General features: G+C 49.2%; 1 protein-coding gene across 1 annotated transcript in view; it reads right to left on the bottom strand.

The window, feature by feature from the left end:
* Positions 1 to 5880: 5880 nt before the first annotated feature.
* Positions 5881 to 18328, bottom strand: part of pak4 (p21 protein (Cdc42/Rac)-activated kinase 4) — a 50737-nt gene continuing 38289 nt past the window's right edge. The window contains exons 7-10 of the mRNA XM_055663644.1: positions 17557 to 17683; positions 11209 to 11334; positions 9679 to 9813; positions 5881 to 8641 (exon numbers count right to left, since the gene is read on the bottom strand). Coding sequence (XP_055519619.1) covers positions 8486 to 8641; positions 9679 to 9813; positions 11209 to 11334; positions 17557 to 17683 — 544 coding nt within the window. The 3' untranslated portion in view covers positions 5881 to 8485. The remainder of the gene's footprint in view (positions 8642 to 9678; positions 9814 to 11208; positions 11335 to 17556; positions 17684 to 18328) is intronic.

Raw genomic sequence — 18328 nt, 5'->3', positions numbered from 1 at the left:
CAGCAGTTAGCAGCAGCATGTGACAAATAGAATTGACTTTGTTGAATATCTGAAAATCCGTCTGAACAGCCTTCAAGGAAAAAAAACATTAGGTGATTGGACTTTTGAGTGTTTCTTGAATCTAAGGTTTGCCGAGGGGTACAAAGTCATGAGAGGAATAGATCGGGTAGATGCACGCAGTCTCTTGAGAGATAAGTTTATTTGGCCTTCCATCACAGCGATGTGATGGATGTTTATGTAAATTATGTTGTGTCTTGGGTCTATGTGTTTGTAATGTATGGCTGCAGAAACGGCATTTCGTTTGGACCTCAAGGGGTCCAAATGACAATTAAATGTATCTTGTATCTTGTATCTTGCCCAGAGTAGGGCAAGCAAGGAGTGGAGGGTTTAAGGTTAAGAGGGAAAGATTCTATAGTGTTCTGAAGGGTAACCTTTTGACATAAAGGGTGGTGAGAGCATGGAACAACATGCCGGAGGAGGTAGTTGAGGCAGGGACTACTGCAACCTTCAAGAATAAATTAGGCAGGTACATGGATAGGACAGGTTTAGTGGGGTATGGGCCAAACGCAGGCAAATGGGACCAGTGTAGATGGGACATGTTGGCTGGCATGGACAGATGGGGCCGAAGGGCCTGTTTCCACACTATACGACTCTATGACTTGTGACAAGTCCTGACATAGCCCCATGTGCCACCTGGTGGCAGCGCTGAGAGTTGCAGGGCCACTGTTCTGTTGTGGGAACAGAGAACGGTATCTAAGATGAGCACCATTTAAAAGACACTTAGGCTGGTATTTAAGAAGGAACTGGAGATGCTGGAAAATCGAAGGTAGACAAAAGACTCAGCGGGTGCAGCAGCATCTATGGAGCGAAGGAAATAGGCAACGTTTCTGCCCAAAACCCTTCTTCAGACTTGGGCTAGTAAATGGGCTGTAAAGGTTTGGTGGGCTATGGACCAAATGTGTCCGTGCCGACCAGCGATCCCCGCACACTAACACTATCCTACACACACTAGGTGCAATTAAAACATTTACCAAAGCCACTTAACTGGCTATTGACCTGCACGTCCTTGGAGTGTGCGAGGAAACTGGAGTTTCCTGGGAAAACCCACACGGTTACGGGGAGAACGTGCAAACTCCGTATGGACAGCGCCCTTAGTCAGGATCGAACCAGGGAGTCCAGTAAGGATGACTAGGGTGTGGGATGTACGGAGAGAGAAGGGATTCAAGGGTTACTTGAAATTATTCCCGATGTTGGGGGAGTCCAGAACCAGGGGCCACACACACAGTTTAAGAATAAGGAGTAAGCCATTTAGAACGGAGATGAGGAAACACTTTTTCTCACAGAGAGCGGTGAGTCTGTGGAATTCTTTGCCTCAGAGGGCGGTGGAGGCCGGTTCTCTGGATGCTTTCAAGAGAGAGCTAGATAGGGCTCTTAAAGATAGCGGAGTCAGGGGATATGGGGAGAAGGCAGGAATGGGGTACAGATTGGGGATGATCAGCCATGATCACATTGAATGGCGGTGCTGGCTGGAAAGGCCAAATGGGCTACTCCTGCACCTATTGTCTATTGTCTATAGAGAAATCAACATATGATGTGCTGTCCCCAATTTCCAGTAGCCCTTGTAATCCCTCTCTCTCCATCACCCCCCCACCCTAGTCACCCCACTAGTTTCACAGTCGTCCTGCTTAGTTTCATTTTTTGTATTCCCTCGTTGTTACCTTTTTCACAGCCAACAATGGACCATTGTGGGCTCCACCTTTCCTTGAAAATCGGTGCCTGTTTTGATTTGTTACCTGTCATTCATTTTGTTGTTTGTACATTTTCATACCTCTAGTCCCCCTTGTCCCCTGACCCTCAGCCTGAAGAAGGCCCTGGACCCGAAACGTCACCTATTCCTTTCCTCCAGAGATACTGCCTGGCCCGCTGAGTTACTCCCTTGTCTTAACATAGAAACTAGGTGCAGGAGGAGGCCATTCGGCCCCTCAAGCCAGCACCGCCATTCATTGTGATCATGGCTGATCGTCCCCAATCAATAACCTGTGCCTGCCTTCTCCCCATATCCCTTGACTCCACTAGCCCCTAGAGCTCCATCTAACTCTGTCTGAAATCCATCCAGTGACTTGGCCTCCACTGCCCTCTGTGGCAGGGAATTCCATAAATTCACAACTCTCTGAGTTAAAAAGTTTTTCCTCACCTCAGTCTTAAATGACCTCCCCTTTATTCTAAGTCTTCGGTGTAATCCAGCATCTGCAGTTCTTTCCTGCTTGGAATTTTCAGTCCTTTGTGCTCAAAATGCCCAGAGAACTCAGCAGAACAAATCTAACTGTAGGAGCAGAACACTTTATCTAAAAATGGACAGAACACATGACTTGTGAAGGAGGCAGCACACGGCAACAGGGTGAGAAATGTGTTTTGTGGTGTTAAAAATGACAAAAGTCACCAATAAAATCTCTCCGTTATAAAAAGCTCACCTTCAATATATGATTCTCACTAGCTTACAACATGGAGTGTCAGAACTTAATGCACCACAACAAAATATTGACCTATTATATTGCAACAAGGTAAATTGGATGATTGGGGATGATTGGTGAAGTCCCGCAACGCGACTTCTCCAGCCCGTGTCGCGGGGTTGGAACGACCCGGAGCGGGGACGTACATCGCCCGGCGCGGCTTCATGGCCGTGGGACATTACAGCGCCCGCCGGGGGCTCCAACATTGTGACTTTTAGACCGGGAGCGGGGCCGTAAATCGCCCGGCACGGCCTAAAAATGGCCGTGGGACTTATCATCGCCTGCCTGGGGCTTGGACATCGGGAGAGACATGGAGAACAGGGGAGAGAAAAGACTTTGCCTTCCATCACAGTGGGTTCACGGGTGCTGTCTGAGTGTGGAGTTTGCACGTTCTCACTGTGACCGCGTGGGTTTTCTCCGGGTGCTCTGGTTCAACTCCCGCAACCCATAGTAGCCGGGTAGATTTGTAGGTTAATTGGTTCCTGTATAAATTGCCCCAAGTGTGTAGGATGCATGGGCAGTGTGCGGGGGTCACTGGTCGGTGCAGACTAGATGGGCCACATTGCATCTCAAAATTAAATTCAAGATTCCAGCATCTCTGTTCTTTTGTGTTTCCGACACACAACCTTTGGTATTTTTAGCTCCCAGGAACAAAAATAAACATATACGTATGATCATCTTTATTTTTGAAATGCCGACTGGCAACATAGTCTTGTTATTGTGAGTCTGAACATTTAGCTCCCTTTTTCCATTCCCACAGTCATTGAGTATAGAAGCTGGGATGTAATGTTAAAATTGTACAAGACATTGGTGAGACCAAATCTGGAGTATGGTGTACAATTTTGGTCGCCCAATTATAGGAAGGATGTCAACAAAATAGAGAGAGTACAGAGGAGATTTACTAGAATGTTGCCTGGGTTTCAACAACTAAGTTACAGAGATAGGTTGAATAAGTTAGGTCTTTATTCCCTGGAGCGCAGAAGGTTAAGGGGGGACTTGATAGAGGTCTTTAAAATGATGAGAGGGATAGACAGAGTTGATGTGGACAAGCTTTTCCCTTTGAGAATAGGGAAGATTCAAACAAGATGACATGAATTCAGAATTAAGGGACAGAAGTTTAGGGGTAATATGAGGGGGAACTTCTTTACTCAGAGAGTGGTAGCTGTGTGGAATGAGCTTCCAGTGGAAGTGGTGGAGGCAGGTTCGTTGGTATCGTTTAAAAATAAATTGGATTGGCATATGGATGAGAAGGGAATGGAGGGTTATGGTATGAGTGCAGGCAGGTGGGACTAAGTGAAAAAAATTTGTTCGGCACGGACTTGTAGGGCCGAGATGGCCTGTTTCCGTGCTGTAATTGTTATATGGTTATATGGTTATTTTCTAAAGTGATGTTCCCTACCGAGGTTTCTTTGGAACGCAGATTATATTAATGGGATCATCGGATATGGGGGCAGTCCAATGTTCCTGTATCCTCATGATGAAGATTTGCCATGGTCTTGACTATGACGATGGGCCAAATGGCCGATTCATAGAATCATACATCACAGAAACAGGCCCCTTAGCACAACTGCTCATGCCAACCAAGCTTAGAAGCTAGTCCCATTTGCCCACATTTGACCCATATCCCTCTAAAGTTACCTTTTATATCCATGTACCTGTCCACATGGCTGTTTATTGTACCTGCCTCAACTACCTCTTCCAAAAACCCGCCTGCCTCTGTGGAAAAAGTTGTCCCTACAACTCAAGCTCCTATTAAATCTTCCCCCCCTCACCTTAAACCCATGCCCTCGATTCCCCTACTGAGTAAAAGACTGCGCATTTACCTTATCTAATCCCCTGATCATACGTTCATAAGTGATAAGAACGGAACTAGGCCACTCGGCCCATCAAGTCTATTCTGCCATTCAATCGTGGCTGATCTATCTCTCCCTCTTAACCCCATTCTCCTGCCTTCTCCCATAACCTCTGACACCCATACACTAATCAAGAATACTCATGATTTTATACACCTCTATAAGATCACCTCTTAGCCTCTTGAGCTCCAAGGAATCTAGTCCTAGGCTGCCCAACATCTCCCTGTAGCCTAGTCCCTTGAGTCCCGGCAAAATAATCGCAAATCTCTTCAGCTTCCTAGCTCATAAGTTCAAATTCATAAGTTCCAGCAGCAGAATTAGGCCATTCGGCCCATCAATTCGTACAGGTTTGTAGGTTAATTGGCTTGGCAAATGTAAACATTGTCCCTAGTGGGTGTAGGATAGTGTTCATGTGCAGGGATCGCTGGTCGGCGCTGATCCGGTGGGCATGTTTCTACGCTGTATCTCTAAAACAAAAAAAGTCGACTCCATCACGGCAGTAGAGTTGCTGCCTCACAGCGCCAGAGACCCAGGTTCGATTCTGACCACGGGTGCTGTCTGTACGGATTTATACGTTCTCCCCGTGACCTGCAAGAGATTTTTTCCCATATTGTCGGCTTCCTCCCACACTCCAAAGATGTACAGGTTTGTAGGTTAATTGGCTTGGTATGAATGCAAAATATGTCCTTGGTGTAGAATAGTGTTAATGTGCAGGGATCGCTGGTCGGTGTCGAGTCGATGGGCCAAAGGGCCTGTTTCCCAGCTGTATCTCTAAATTAAAACCACAATTTATCGTATTTATTCGATGTGAAGTTGGTTTATAGCACCAAAGACATTGGTATTCAAAAGACATCTGGACAGGAACACAGAAAGGAAAGGTTTAAGGGATATGGGCCAAATGCAGGCAGGTGGGATGGGCATAGATGTGGAATCTTGGTTGGCATGGGGAAGTTGGAGCAAAGGACACGGAGTGCTGGAGTAACTCAGCGGGTCAGGCAGCATCTCTGGAAAACATGGAGAGGTGACGTTTCAGGTCGAGACCCTTCCTCAGATCCTCCTTGGGCTCATTTCCTGTCCCTGTCCCACGGTACGAGTTCATTCCAAGAGCTCTCCCGAGTTTAAAAACAAATCAAACTCGTGGTAAGCATGGAGAATGTACGTAGCGGGTACGTCGGAGCTCGGGGACGTCTCTTAGCGGCTCATAACGCTAAGGCAGGTACTCTGGAAGACTCGCTAACGGTAGGTAAGCACGGGAAGACCCGTGAAGATTTTTCAACATGCTGGAAAATGTCCACGAGATCCCCGAGTGGCCATTACCGTAATTCTCCGAGTTGGAATCAGGGCAAACTCGGGAGATCTCTTGGAATGAACCCGTACCGTGGGACAGGGGTTTTACAGTGTGGTAAGAATCCAATTGTTCCACCCTTATATACATGACAAACACTCAACTTTGAAACACACACACACACACACACACGTACACAAGGAATATAAAGTCAGTCAACTGCGTATCAAATGGTTTTCAAATCTGTAATTAGAAATTTTAAAAACCTCATTAAATCCACCCTCATGGCACAGTGAAAAACACTTTTTGAAAAACAGTAAAACAGTAAATCTTCTTGTAAAGTAGCTACTCAAGAAAATAAGTTGCAGCATTCTCAAAAAAAAAAATACTGTGGTGTTACAAAAAAAAGTACAATATAAATATCCTTAAACAAACCCAGGCAAAGGTGTCAGTAGTAAGTTCATCCATCCATTCTGATGAAGCTCAAACTTCAAGGACAATTCTGTGCAACCAGCTTGTTGAGATATTGATGTTCACACAACCGTTCCTACTTCCAGAGTGATTTCTACATGGGTCTGCAAAGGCTTCAGAGATGACTTGTTGAACTTGTAGCTTGTTGCACTGCACACTGACACGCTGAGGGAGTTCAGGACTAGTGCTTGGTGGAAGAGAGGAGTCCGGTTTCGAGGTACAGGCCCTTCGGCCCGAGTCCGCACCTCACACTTGCACTACCCTACACATCCTAGGGGCAACTTCACATTTACACCAAGCCAATTTACCGATGAACCCGCACGTGTGGGAGGAAACCGAAGATCTCGGAGGAAAACCCACACAGGTCACGGGGAGAACGTGCAAACTCCGTACAGACAGCGCCCTGGTCAGGATTGAACCCGGGTCTCCGGCGCTGTGAGGCAGCAACTCTACCGCTGTGCTGCCAGATGTTCTCAACCCTAACTGCTGGAGTAGAGGGCAGCCCATTGAAATCTGGCCAGCAGTCAGTGGAATATTCCCCTGCACTAGCGGCTGGTTCAGCCAACAAAGGCCACACAGTCCCTACAGCCTCATCGAACAGTAGCTCATATAGGACATAAACCTGGGTTACGTCAAAACAAATCCTCTCACATTAATCTTCACACCCAAAATCCCAGCCAGTTAGCGCCAATAAAGTCCAAACTATTTTGTAAGTGATAGAAAGTTACTTCGATATCAAGATATTTGGAACTTCTGGGATTTTGGTGATTTACTTTGTGATAGCTGCTGCCCTCCTTCAATGTAGAAGCCTTTACGGTCGACATCTCACCCGCTGCTCTGGTGCAAATAACGGATCAATCTGCTGGCTCGCGTTACAAGAAAATACATCTCCCTCAGCCAATCCTTCCGACCTGCATATGAAAAGTGCATCAGCAATCCCTAACTCTTGAGACAAACTCTTAAGATTACTCTGAGACAGACAGAACTTAGAATGGGGTTTTTACAATATTTTGGTTAAAAAGGAGGAAATGGTTTACCTAAAGCACGAACCAGACTGGTTAAAGGGACTGGCACATGCTGGAGATATGATCTCACAAGGGAGCAGACTGTGGCTCATGTTATAGTGGGATCAGACAGCACGAGTCTCACCTCTTCACAGTCTACCTGCAGGGTGTGGGTGAACAGAGAGCTTCCCTTCCGAAACTGGTGACCACACTGCTGCATGCGATTTTTCACATGCATCACCTTTATGTCACACTGGCACTCACTGCATTTCACTGGAAAAAGTATCCTGTGTCATCGGTAGAAGTTGCCGCGGTTTGATCATGTTCTGTGCTTTCGGCTCGTTTCCCCGATTAAATTTCCCAACGCTGTTCAATTCTCTCAGAGACGGAGCCCTCCTGACCGTTGCCTTAAACACATTGATGGGGTGGGAGGTTGGTCCGCCCTGTTTTTCGACGAATGCAATCAACCTGGCGAGCACAATCAAATAGAACAAGTTGCCCAACAACTTTAGGCTGTGCATGCCACACGCAAGGAGAAGAAGAAGACATTGATGTCGGGAGGCGGTGGAGAGGGAGTGTCCAGCGCTGGTGACCACCAGTTACCATTGTGTAGACTTCACGCAATGCAGAATTCACAGTCGACTTGGCTTCGAGACTTGCGATGCAGTGGCTGCTGGACGCCATGCAAAACGAGACCAGACTTTAAACTTAGTCTCCACAACCGGCTCAAATCCTGCACACTTTAAAAAAATAAAAACACAGATCTATTCGAAAAGCAAACTTGGCCGACGGTGAGTCCAATGTGATGTGGGAGCCGTTAAACACGGCCCACTTTGTCGACCAATATCCCAACAAACCTCACAAAAGGTCAGGATCGCCCCTCTCCCTAGTTGCATGCATCTTCCTGGTGCATCTGTCTCATCTTAATAACAGTGTTTAAAAATCAAATCTTGATTTAGTAGTGAAATATACACACTTATTTTTTTATATTTATATAAAATTCCAGTGTAGTTCCTCTCAGCTGTTGTATAAGCATTTAAACTACATAACTCATCCGGCAACAGTCTTTTGCTTTTAAGTTACACGTTACAAAAAGTCAGCGTTCAGTAGTATCGATATCTCTCCGTTGTGGTTCTGCCCCGTTTGAGAAACAGTAGTGTCAAGGTCCCGACGGGAGATGCAGTTGGGAACAGCGTTCCCCCCACAGACAGGTGACATCTCACAGGCCCAGACATCAAACATCCCGCTCTGGTAAATGCCAAATGTTTTATTTATGAGATATAGGCTTCCTAGTTTTTAAAAAAATCACAGATTTTCTTTTCTCCTCTCCCAGTGGTGTCCGCTAACTCACAAGCTGCTTGCTCATTTAGTCCGGTTCATTCTCATCAGTAGGACGATGCATGAGGAGTGGCCCGCCTTGCTCAGGAAGGGGTGCTTCAGTAGCTCTGTCGCCATCCCTCGCTGCGACGGGTCCCGAACCAGCAGCCGCTCCAGAAACCCCTTCAGCAGGGGCGAGGCCTGGGGGAGAGAGAGATCAGGGTTCAGTCGACAATTCAACAACAGGGGAGAGGCATGCTGCACCCTCTGTGGGATTCTTTGCCACAGGATGCAGTAGAGGCCAAGTCAGTGGATATCTTTTACGGCAGAGATAGATAGATTCTTGATTAGTGCGGGTGTCAGGGGTTATGGGGAGAAGGCGGGAGAGATAGATCAGCCATGATATGGGGAGAAGGCAGGCACGGATTATTGATAGGGGACGATCAGCCATGATCACAATGAATGGCGGTGCTGGCTCGGAGGGCCGAATGGCCTCCTCCTGCACCTATTGTCTATGTTTCTATGATTGAATGGCAGAGTAGATTTGATGGGCCGAATGGCCTAATTCTACTCCTATCACTTGTGACCTTAGGTTGTACTTGCTGCTGGTAAATTGGAGTGTGGGATGAAACCGTTTAAGATCTCGGAGAAATCCCACGCGGTCACGGGGAGAACGTACAGACCGCACCCGTAGTCGGGTCTCCGGTGCTGCAAGCGCTGTAAGGCAGCAACGCTACCGCTGCGCGCCGTGATTAAATGGGTAGATCCAAGGGCCGGAAGGAAGAGCGGGAGTTGACTCGCTGGGCCAAAGGACCAGTTTCCATGCTGTAATATACACCCTGAACCACTTCCCCGAGTTACTCACAAACTCCCCCGAGTTTTCCCCTTGATTCGAACTTGGGGAATGTCGGTAGCGAGCTCGTAACAGCCCACAGGAGTCTGTAGATGTTTCGTAGAGGCTCGTAATGCCAGCCTTGGAACTCGGGGCATCAGCTAAGCCGGGACTTTTTTTTTCCAACATGTTGAAAAATGTCCACGAGTTAAAAAATAGCCCCGAGTACCTACGAACGGCTGTTACCGTAATTCTCCGAGTTGGAATCAAGGGGAAAACTCGGGAGAGTTCGTGAGTAACTCGGGAAAGTGTGACAGGGGCTTCACTCGAAACTACATGAAGATGCCACTAGTAGGGAAAGGGAAGACATTATCAATACTTGGATGGGGCCCGTTGGTGCGATTACCTTCTGGCCATTCTTCAGTTTGGGAGGCAGATTATCCCGTATCATTTTCATGGCCTTCAGAGGAGGTTCATTGAAGTATGGAGGCTCCCCATCGACCATCTCGATCACCATGATGCCCAGAGACCAGATATCAACCTGCAGACAAAGGCAGAAGGAACGGCAGGCGTGTTAGCGGGCAATACGTCAACCCCTTTCACCCAAAACCCTCGCAACTCAAAATAAACTGATGGAAAGGTTCATGGGTTCAGAAAAGTTGTCAGAATGTGCGGCACCGATTAGATAACACCGGTGCTAAATGCAACGGGTGGAAACATAGAAAATAGATGCAGGAGTAGAGGCCATTCGGCCCTGCACCACCATTCAATATGATCATCCAACTCAGTATCCCATCCCTATAACCATATAACAATTACAGCACGGAAACAGGCCATCTCGACCCTTTTAGTCCGTGCCGAACACATAATCTCCCCTAGTCCCATATACCTGCGCTCAGACCATAACCTTCCATTCCCTTCCCGTCCATATAACTATCCAATTTATTTTTAAATGATAAAAACGAACCTGCCTCCACCACCTTCACTGGAAGCTCATTCCACACAGCCACCACTCTCTGAGTAAAGAAGTTCCCCCTCATGTTACCCCTAAACTTCAGTCCCTTAATTCTCAAGTCATGTCCCCTTGTTTGAATCTTCCCTACTCTCTGTGGGAAAAGCTTTTCCAAGTCAACTCCCTGCCTTCTCTCCATACCCCCTGATCCCTTTAGCCACAAGGGCCACATGCAACTCCCTCTTAAACATAGCAAATGAACTGTGGCCTCAACTACCTTCTCTGGCAGAGAATTCCACAGATTCACCATTCTCTGTGTGAAAAATGTTTTTCTCATCTCAGTCCTAAAAGACTTCCCTCTTATCCTTAAACTGTGACCCCTAATGCTGGACTTCCCCAACATCGGGAACAATCTTCCTGCATCTAGCCTGTCCAACCCCTTAAGAATTTTGTACGTTTCTATAAGACCCCCCCTCAATCTTCTAAATTCTAGCGAGTACAAGCCGAGTCTATCCAGTCTTTCTTCATATGAAAGTCCTGACATCCCAGGAATCAGTCTGGTGAACCTTCTCTGTACTCTGTACAAAGTTACTGTCTAAAGAATAAATTCATTTTCTTTCTCCCTAAAGGGCCTGCACGAGGCAATTCAAGAGTTCTCCCGAGTTCTCCCAATTCGAGCTCGTGTAATGTACGTAGCGGGTACGTAGGAGTTCGTGGGTGTAACGTAGAGGCTCGCACGAGTAAAAAGCAACCATTTTTTTCATCGCGAGTATTTTTGTACTCGTGGACATTTTTCACAGTGTTGTACAAACGTCACCAGTTTACCGGATTTCCCGATTACCTACCCACCGTTACTCATGCGAGCCGATACGCAGGGCCCAGATACACTTCAATATATTTTTGCAAACTCTAATGTGCATTTTGAAATTTGAAATCCGTTTCTGACAAGGATAACAAGATTAGTGTGAGCGAGCATCAAGTCACCTCTGGTCCGTAAGGCAACCGGGAGATCAGCTCTGGTGCCATCCAGTAAGGGGTGCCCACTAGTGACTTGCGCCTTGGCACATCCTTCGATACCTGGGCACAAAACCCAAAGTCGGAAAGCTTCACCTGCAAGACAAACGGAGAGCACGAGAGTCATTGAAACGTATAAGATTGTTAAGGGCTTGGACACACTAGAGGCAGGAAACATGTTCCCGATGTCGATCCATATCCCTCTAAGATACGTGCCTATCTGAAAGCCTCTTAAAGGCCACTCTCATATCTGCCTCTCCATCACCCCCAAGGCAGCGTGTTCCAGGCACTCACTTCTCTGGAGCAAGGTTGGGTTGTAGACTTTTAGATGCGTTTGCTCAGGGGTGGGTTGTAGACTTTTAGATGCGTTTGCTCAGGGGAGGGCTAAAGGCAGGAAACATGTTCCCGATGTTGGGGGAGTCCAGAACCAGGGGCCACACACAGTTTAAGAATAAGGGGCAAGCCATTTAGAACGGAGACGAGGAAACACTTTTTCTCACAGAGAGTAGTGAGTCTGTGGAATTCTCTGCCTCAGGGGGCGGTGGAGGCCGGTTCTCTGGATGCTTTCAAGAGAGATCTAGATAGGGCTCTTATAAATAGTGGAGTCAGGGGATATGGGGAGAAGGCAGGAACGGGGTACTGATTGGGGATGATCAGCCATGATCACATTGAATGGCGGTGCTGGCTCGAAGGGCCGAATGGCCTACTCCTGCACCTATTGTCTATTGTCTAAGTCAGTTTGGAGAGATAACAACCTGCACAGTATCCATTGACAGACTCAGCAACAGTTTCTTCACAGCTGGTGTCAGGCAACTGAACCATCCCATCACCAACCAGAGAGCGGTCCTTACCTCCCATCTACCTCATTGGAGACCCTCGGACTATCTTTAATCGGACTCTGCTGGACTTTACCTTGCACTAAACGTTATTCCCTTTATCCTGTATCTGTACACTGAGGACGGCTCGATAGTAATCATTTCGCTGCATAGCATGCAACATAAAGGCGTTTCACTGTACCTCGGTACGCGTGACAATCAACTAAACTAAACTTCCAAATCCCAGTTAAACTGCACTGATACTATTGATGGGATCCAATAGAACTTTAATTACCCCTGGAGTGAAATTGGTTGGCCAACAGCCATACACTACAACAAGATACATGATATTAAAGTGGTGAGTGGAAGGCCCAGGATTGGGGATAAGCAAAGATTCATGAGAGTTTATTGTCATGTGTCCCTGATAGGACAATGAAATTCTTGCTTTGCTTCAGCACAACAGAACATAGTAGGCATTGACTACAAAACAGATCAGCGTGTCCATATACCATTATATAAATATATACACACATGAATAAATAAACTGATAGAGTGCAAATAACAGATAATGGGTTATTAATGTTCAGAGTTTTGTCCGAGCCAGGTTTAATAGCCTGATGGCTGTGGGGAAGTAGCTATTCCTGAACCTGGACGTTGCAGTCTTCAGGCTCCTGAAGGTAGCAGGGAGATGAGTGTGTGGCCAGGATGGTGTGTGGGTCCTTGATGATGCTGCCAGCCTTTTTGAGGCAGCGACTGTGATAGATCCCCTCGATGGAAGGGAGGTCAGAGCCGATGATGGACTGGGCAGCGTTTACTACTTTTTGTAGTCTTTTTAAAGATCCCGGATTGGAGAGGGGGAAGGGGAGCCAGTTGACCCCACGACAGAAGGGGGAGGGTACACTGCACGGGCTGGCGGATAGAGCACAGCCTGCGGCAGCTGCATGGTGCAATGGCGGAAGGAGGTGACAGCAGCCCACTGGGCCAACCCGACACCATCCATCCAGTACCACCACGACACCAGGCCTTATAGTGAGAATATTTCTTTAAATCGCTGATCTCCTTGGCCCAAGATCAGGGTAATGAGGTTGAGAGGGAGAGATAGATCAGCCATGATAGAATGGCGGAGTAGACTTGATGGGCCGAATGGCCTAATTCCTCTCCTGGAACTTATGACTTGGAAGTTGAAAGATGGCACCGGAACGAGACGACTCTGTGAGCTTTTCCAGGAGAGGATCTATCGTATGATCCGATCCGATTTGACTGGATATCAAACAGCGCGAGCATTTCACTGTATCTCTGCGCTTGTGACAACAAAAAGCAAACGGATACATGAGGGTGTAAGTAAGGAAACTGTCATTAGGAAGAGAGATAATGCAGTCATTCAAGGAACTGCAGATGCTGGTTTACACCAAAGGCAGATGCAAAGTGCTGGAGTAACTCAGGAGCTCAGGCAATATCTCTGGAGAAAAAGGACGGCTGGTGTTTTGGGATGAAGGAAACATAGAAACATAGACAATAGGTGCAGGAGTAGGCCATTCGGCCCTTCGAGCCTGCACCGCCATTCAATGTGATCATCCAACTCAGTATCCTGTACCTGCGTTCTCTCCATACCCCCTGATCCCTTTAGCCACAAGGGCCACATCTAACTCCCTCTTAAATATGGCCTCAACTACCTTCTCTGGCAGAGAATTCCACAGATTCACCACTCTCTGTGTGAAAAATGTTTTTCTCATTTCGGTCCTAAAGGAATTCCCCTTAAACTGTGACCTCTTGTCCTGGACTTCCCCAACATCGGGAACAATCTTCCTGCATCTAGCCTGTCCAACCCCTTAAGAATTTTGTAAGTTTCTATAAGATCCCCCCCTCAATCTTCTAAATTCTAGTGAGTACAAGCCAAGTCTGTCCAGTCTTTCTTCATATGAAAGTCCTGAAATCCCAGGAATGTCAGGACTTTGGTCTAGACAAGGAAGTTCGGAAGAAGGAAGGACAAGGAAGGTCGGAAGAAGGTCCCGACCTGAAATGTCAGCCATTTCTTTCTCCAGAAATGCTGCCTGACCTGCTAAGTTACTCCAGCACTGTGTCTATCTTTAATACAATAATTGTCTCTATATGAATTATTTTTTTTCCCCCCACAAACAATAAGTTCGCAAAGAAAATATTTCATTCCTTCAAGTATGAACTCTGGTTTTCTTTTATTGCCTCCATTTAGTGTTGTCACTGGAGCCTTTACTGTGCAGGCCCAGAACAGACTGTTCCTTTGCCAAGAGCCATCCGCGTAAATACTGGATCCTGATGCTGGGTGACAGATTGCTGGCTCCTTCCCCATTTTTAATGAACTCAAAACAACATGCATGTCCCAACATGCAGGGAGACAGTGATCACAGAAACCATTAAACCACTGGAAGAATGTGTTTTCAAGTTTGAAAAGCAACTCAAATGTCAACACAAATAAAGAAATTCCTCCGCAACTTTGAACTAAAACTTTGCAGCCTTCCCCAGTAGGGTGAATCTCCACTTGTCATCAGCTGTGGGAAGGATGGCTTTACGTTGGAACGGGTGCAGAGGAAATTCACCAGGAAGTTATCGAGATGGGCAGCACAGTGGTAGAGTTGTTGCCTTACAGCGCCAGAGACCCGGGTTCCACCCAGACAGACTACAGGTGCTGTCTCTGTGGAGTTTGTACGTTCTCCCAGTGACCTGCGTGGGCTTTCCCCGGGTGCTCCGGTTTCCTCTCACACTCCAAAGACATGAGGGGGGGGGGGAGGGGAGAGGGGGGGGGGGAGGGGGGGGGGGAGGGGAGAGGGAGGGGGGGGGGGGGGGGGGGGGGGAGAGGGGGAGGGGGGGGGGGGGGGAGAGGGGGGGGGGGGGGGGAGAGAGAGAGGGGAGGGGGAGAGAGGAGGGAGAAGGGAGAGGGGGAGGGAGAGGGGGGAGGGAGAGGGGGGGGGAGAGGGGGGGGGAGGGGGGAGGGGGGGAAGGGGGAGGGGAGGGGAGAGGAGGGGGGAGGAGGGGGAGGGAGAGGGGGAGAGAGAGGAAGAGGAGAGGGAGGGGGAGGGGAGGGGGAGAGGGAGAGAGAATGAGGAGGGAGAGGGAGATGGAGAACGAGGTGGAGAGAGGAGAGAGAATGAGAGGGGGAGGGAGAGGGGGGAGGGAGGAGAGCTCCGGTTTCCTCCCACACTCCAAAGACGTACAGGTTTATAGGTTAATTGGCTTTGGTTAAATTGTAAATTGTCCCTAGAGTGTGTAGGATAGTGCTAATGTGATCGTTGGTTAGCGTGGACTTGGTGGGCAAAGGGCATGTATCCGCACTGTATCTCTCAACTAAACTTAACTTGCTGACTTGAGCTGTGGGGAAAGTTTGGATAGATTGGAACTTTTTGCCTTTGGAGTGTAGGAGGATGAGGGGTGAGCTGACTGAGGTGTCCAAGATCACCAGGGCCATGGATCCGGTGAGCGCTCAGTCTTTTTCCCCCAATGTGGAGGATTTTAGAACTAGTGGGACGAGACTTAAGGTGAGAGGGATTTAAGAGGGACATCAGGAGCAACTGTTTCCACTCAAAGGGTAGTCCATGTCTGAAATATGTTGCGATATAGGAACAGATGAAATGGTGACATTTAAAAGACATTTTGACAGATATATGGATGGGAAGCGTTTAGAGAGCAAAGGGCTAAATGCAGATCAATTGGACGAGCCCACTATGCCAACTTGTTGACCGTGGACAAGCTGGGCCAAAGGGTCTGTTTCAGTGGCGTACAGCTTGATGTTGCCATAACTCTGCCCATTGTAGTGTTTAAGAAGGAACTGCAGATGCTGGAAAATCGAAGGTAGACAAAAATGCTGGAGAAACTCAGCAGGTGAGGCAGCATCTGTAGAGCGAAGGAAATAGGCAACATTTCGGGACGAAACGTTGCCTATTTCCTTCGCTCCATAGATGCTGCTGCACCCGCTGAGTTTCTCCAGCATTTTTGTCTACCTTCTGCCCATTGTAGTTCCTCACGTGGCCACAAAGGGGCAACATACCCAATCGATGCAAACTGCTACCGTTAGAACTAAGACTTTCAAGTTTTGTTTTTTGGATTTGATTGGAGGGCGAGTTGCCTCCTCCTCAAAACAAAATCATTCCCTCTGGTAATGAGATCTCCTGCCCTGCATGTCCCACACTGCTGTGTGCACACAGCTGGAAGCTGGCCATTGCCAAAGCACAGCCCAAGACACAAAGAGAGGGTAGAGAGAGATAGGGGGTAGAGAGAGATAGGGGGTAGAGAGAGACAGGGGGTAGAGAGAGATAGGGGGTAGAGAGAGATAGGGGGTAGAGAGAGATAGGGGGTAGAGAGGAGGAGGGGGTAGAGAGGAGATAGGGGGTAGGAGAGAGATAGGGGGTAGGAGAGAGAGGGGGTAGAGAGAGATAGGGGGTAGAGAGAGAGAGGGGGGGGGGAGGAGAGGGGGGGAGAGGGGGGGGGAGGAGAGGGGGAGGGGGGGGGAGGGGGAGGGAGGGGGGGGAGGAGGAGAGGGGGAGGGGAGGAGAGGGGAGGGGGGGGGAGGGAGGAGAGGGGGAGGGAGGAGAGGGGGAGGGAGGGAGGAGAGGGGGAGGGAGGAGAGGGGGAGGGAGGAGGGGGGGGGGGAGGAGGAGAGGGGGAGAGGAGGAGAGAGGGGGGGGGGGAGGAGAGGGGGGAGGACGAGGGGAGGAGGAGGGGAGGAGGGAGAGGAGGAGAGGAGAGGGGAGGGGAGGGGGAGGGGAGGAGAGGGGGGGAGGAGAGGGGGGGAGGGAGGGAGGAGAGGGGGGAGGGAGGAGAGAGAGGGGGAGGGAGGAGAGGGGGGGAGGGAGGAGGGAGGGGGGGGGGAGGAGGAGAGGGGGAGGGAGGAGGAGAGGGGGAGGGAGGAGAGGGGGGGGGAGGAGGAGAGGGGGGAGGGAGGAGAGGGGGGAGGGAGGGAGAGGGGGGGAGAGGGGGGAGGGGGGGGGAGGAGAGAGGGAGGGAGGGGAGGAGAGGGGGGGGGGGAGGAGAGAGGGGGGAGGGAGAGGAGGGGGAGGAGAGGAGAGGGGAGGAGGGGGGAGGAGAGGAGGGGGGAGGAGGGAGGGAGGAGGGAGAGAGAGAGGGGGGAGAAGAGAGAGAGAGGGGGGAGGGAGGAGAGAGGGGGGGGGGGGAGGAGAGAGGGGGAGGGAGGAGGAGAGAGGGGGGGAGGAGAGAGGGGGGGGAGGAGGAGGGGGGGAGGAGAGAGGGGGGAGGAGAGAGGGGGGGAGGGGGGGGGGGAGGAGAGAGGGGGGGAGGAGAGAGGGGGGGAGGGAGGAGAGGGGGAGGGAGGAGGAGGGAGAGGGAGGGAGGAGGGGGAGAGAGGCGAGTTACTCCAGCATTTTGTATCTATCTTCAGTTTAAACCAGCATCTGCAGTTCCTTCCCACACACACAATAGATTATCCAAGCTACCAGAGGATTATAATGTACATAAGACTGTGAGGAGACACCAGTTTGCTTCCGACATCCGCTGTGAGTTTGACGCTTATACCTACCCTTCCGTCGTGAGTTAAGAGAATGGAGTCACTCTTGATGTCTCTGTGAATCACCCCTTGTGCGTGGAGGACCGCCAACCCCTTCAGCACAGACAGGCAGACGGTGGCTATCTGTTCTTCATTCATCCTATGGCACAGAATCCAAGAGTCATAAACAGGCACCAGCAGTCTGTAGTCTATTCATAATGTGCAACCGATTCTGTCGTCCGAATACCCTCCCTTATTTCAAGAACACTTTAAGGGCTGGCATGTGGCACAGCGGGTAGAGAGGCTGCCCTCACGATGCCAGAGGCCCAGCTTCGATCCTGACCTCGGGTGCCGTGCCGTCTGCGTGGAGTTTGCATGTTCTCCCTGTGACCGCGTGCGTTTTCCCTCCCACATCCCAAAGGTTAAATGGCCCTCTGTGAATTGCTTCCAGCCAGGGAGGGAGTGGATGAGAAAGAGGGATAGATAGATAGCATAGAGATAGTGCGAGTGGGTGATCGACGGACAGTATGTATCTTTCAATCAAGCAAACTGCAACATCTCTGCCAAATATTAGAAGCCAAAGTTATCTCCATACCCCCCTGATCATGCAAAGAAGCAAACCGTTTCTCAGTGAGACTCAATTTTAGACTTTCGAGAAACACAGGCCCTTTGACCCACTGAGTCCCCGCCGACCAGCACTGGCAGCATCACACACTCACTCTCAGGACAATTTACAATTTTGCTGAAACCAATTAAGCTACAAACCCGCACGTCTTTGGAGTGTGGGGGGGAACTGGAGCACCCA

Source organism: Leucoraja erinacea, chromosome 38, assembly GCF_028641065.1.
Source record: "Leucoraja erinacea ecotype New England chromosome 38, Leri_hhj_1, whole genome shotgun sequence".
Lineage (NCBI taxonomy): Eukaryota > Metazoa > Chordata > Chondrichthyes > Rajiformes > Rajidae > Leucoraja > Leucoraja erinaceus.
This window is presented reverse-complemented; position numbering and strand designations above follow the sequence as displayed.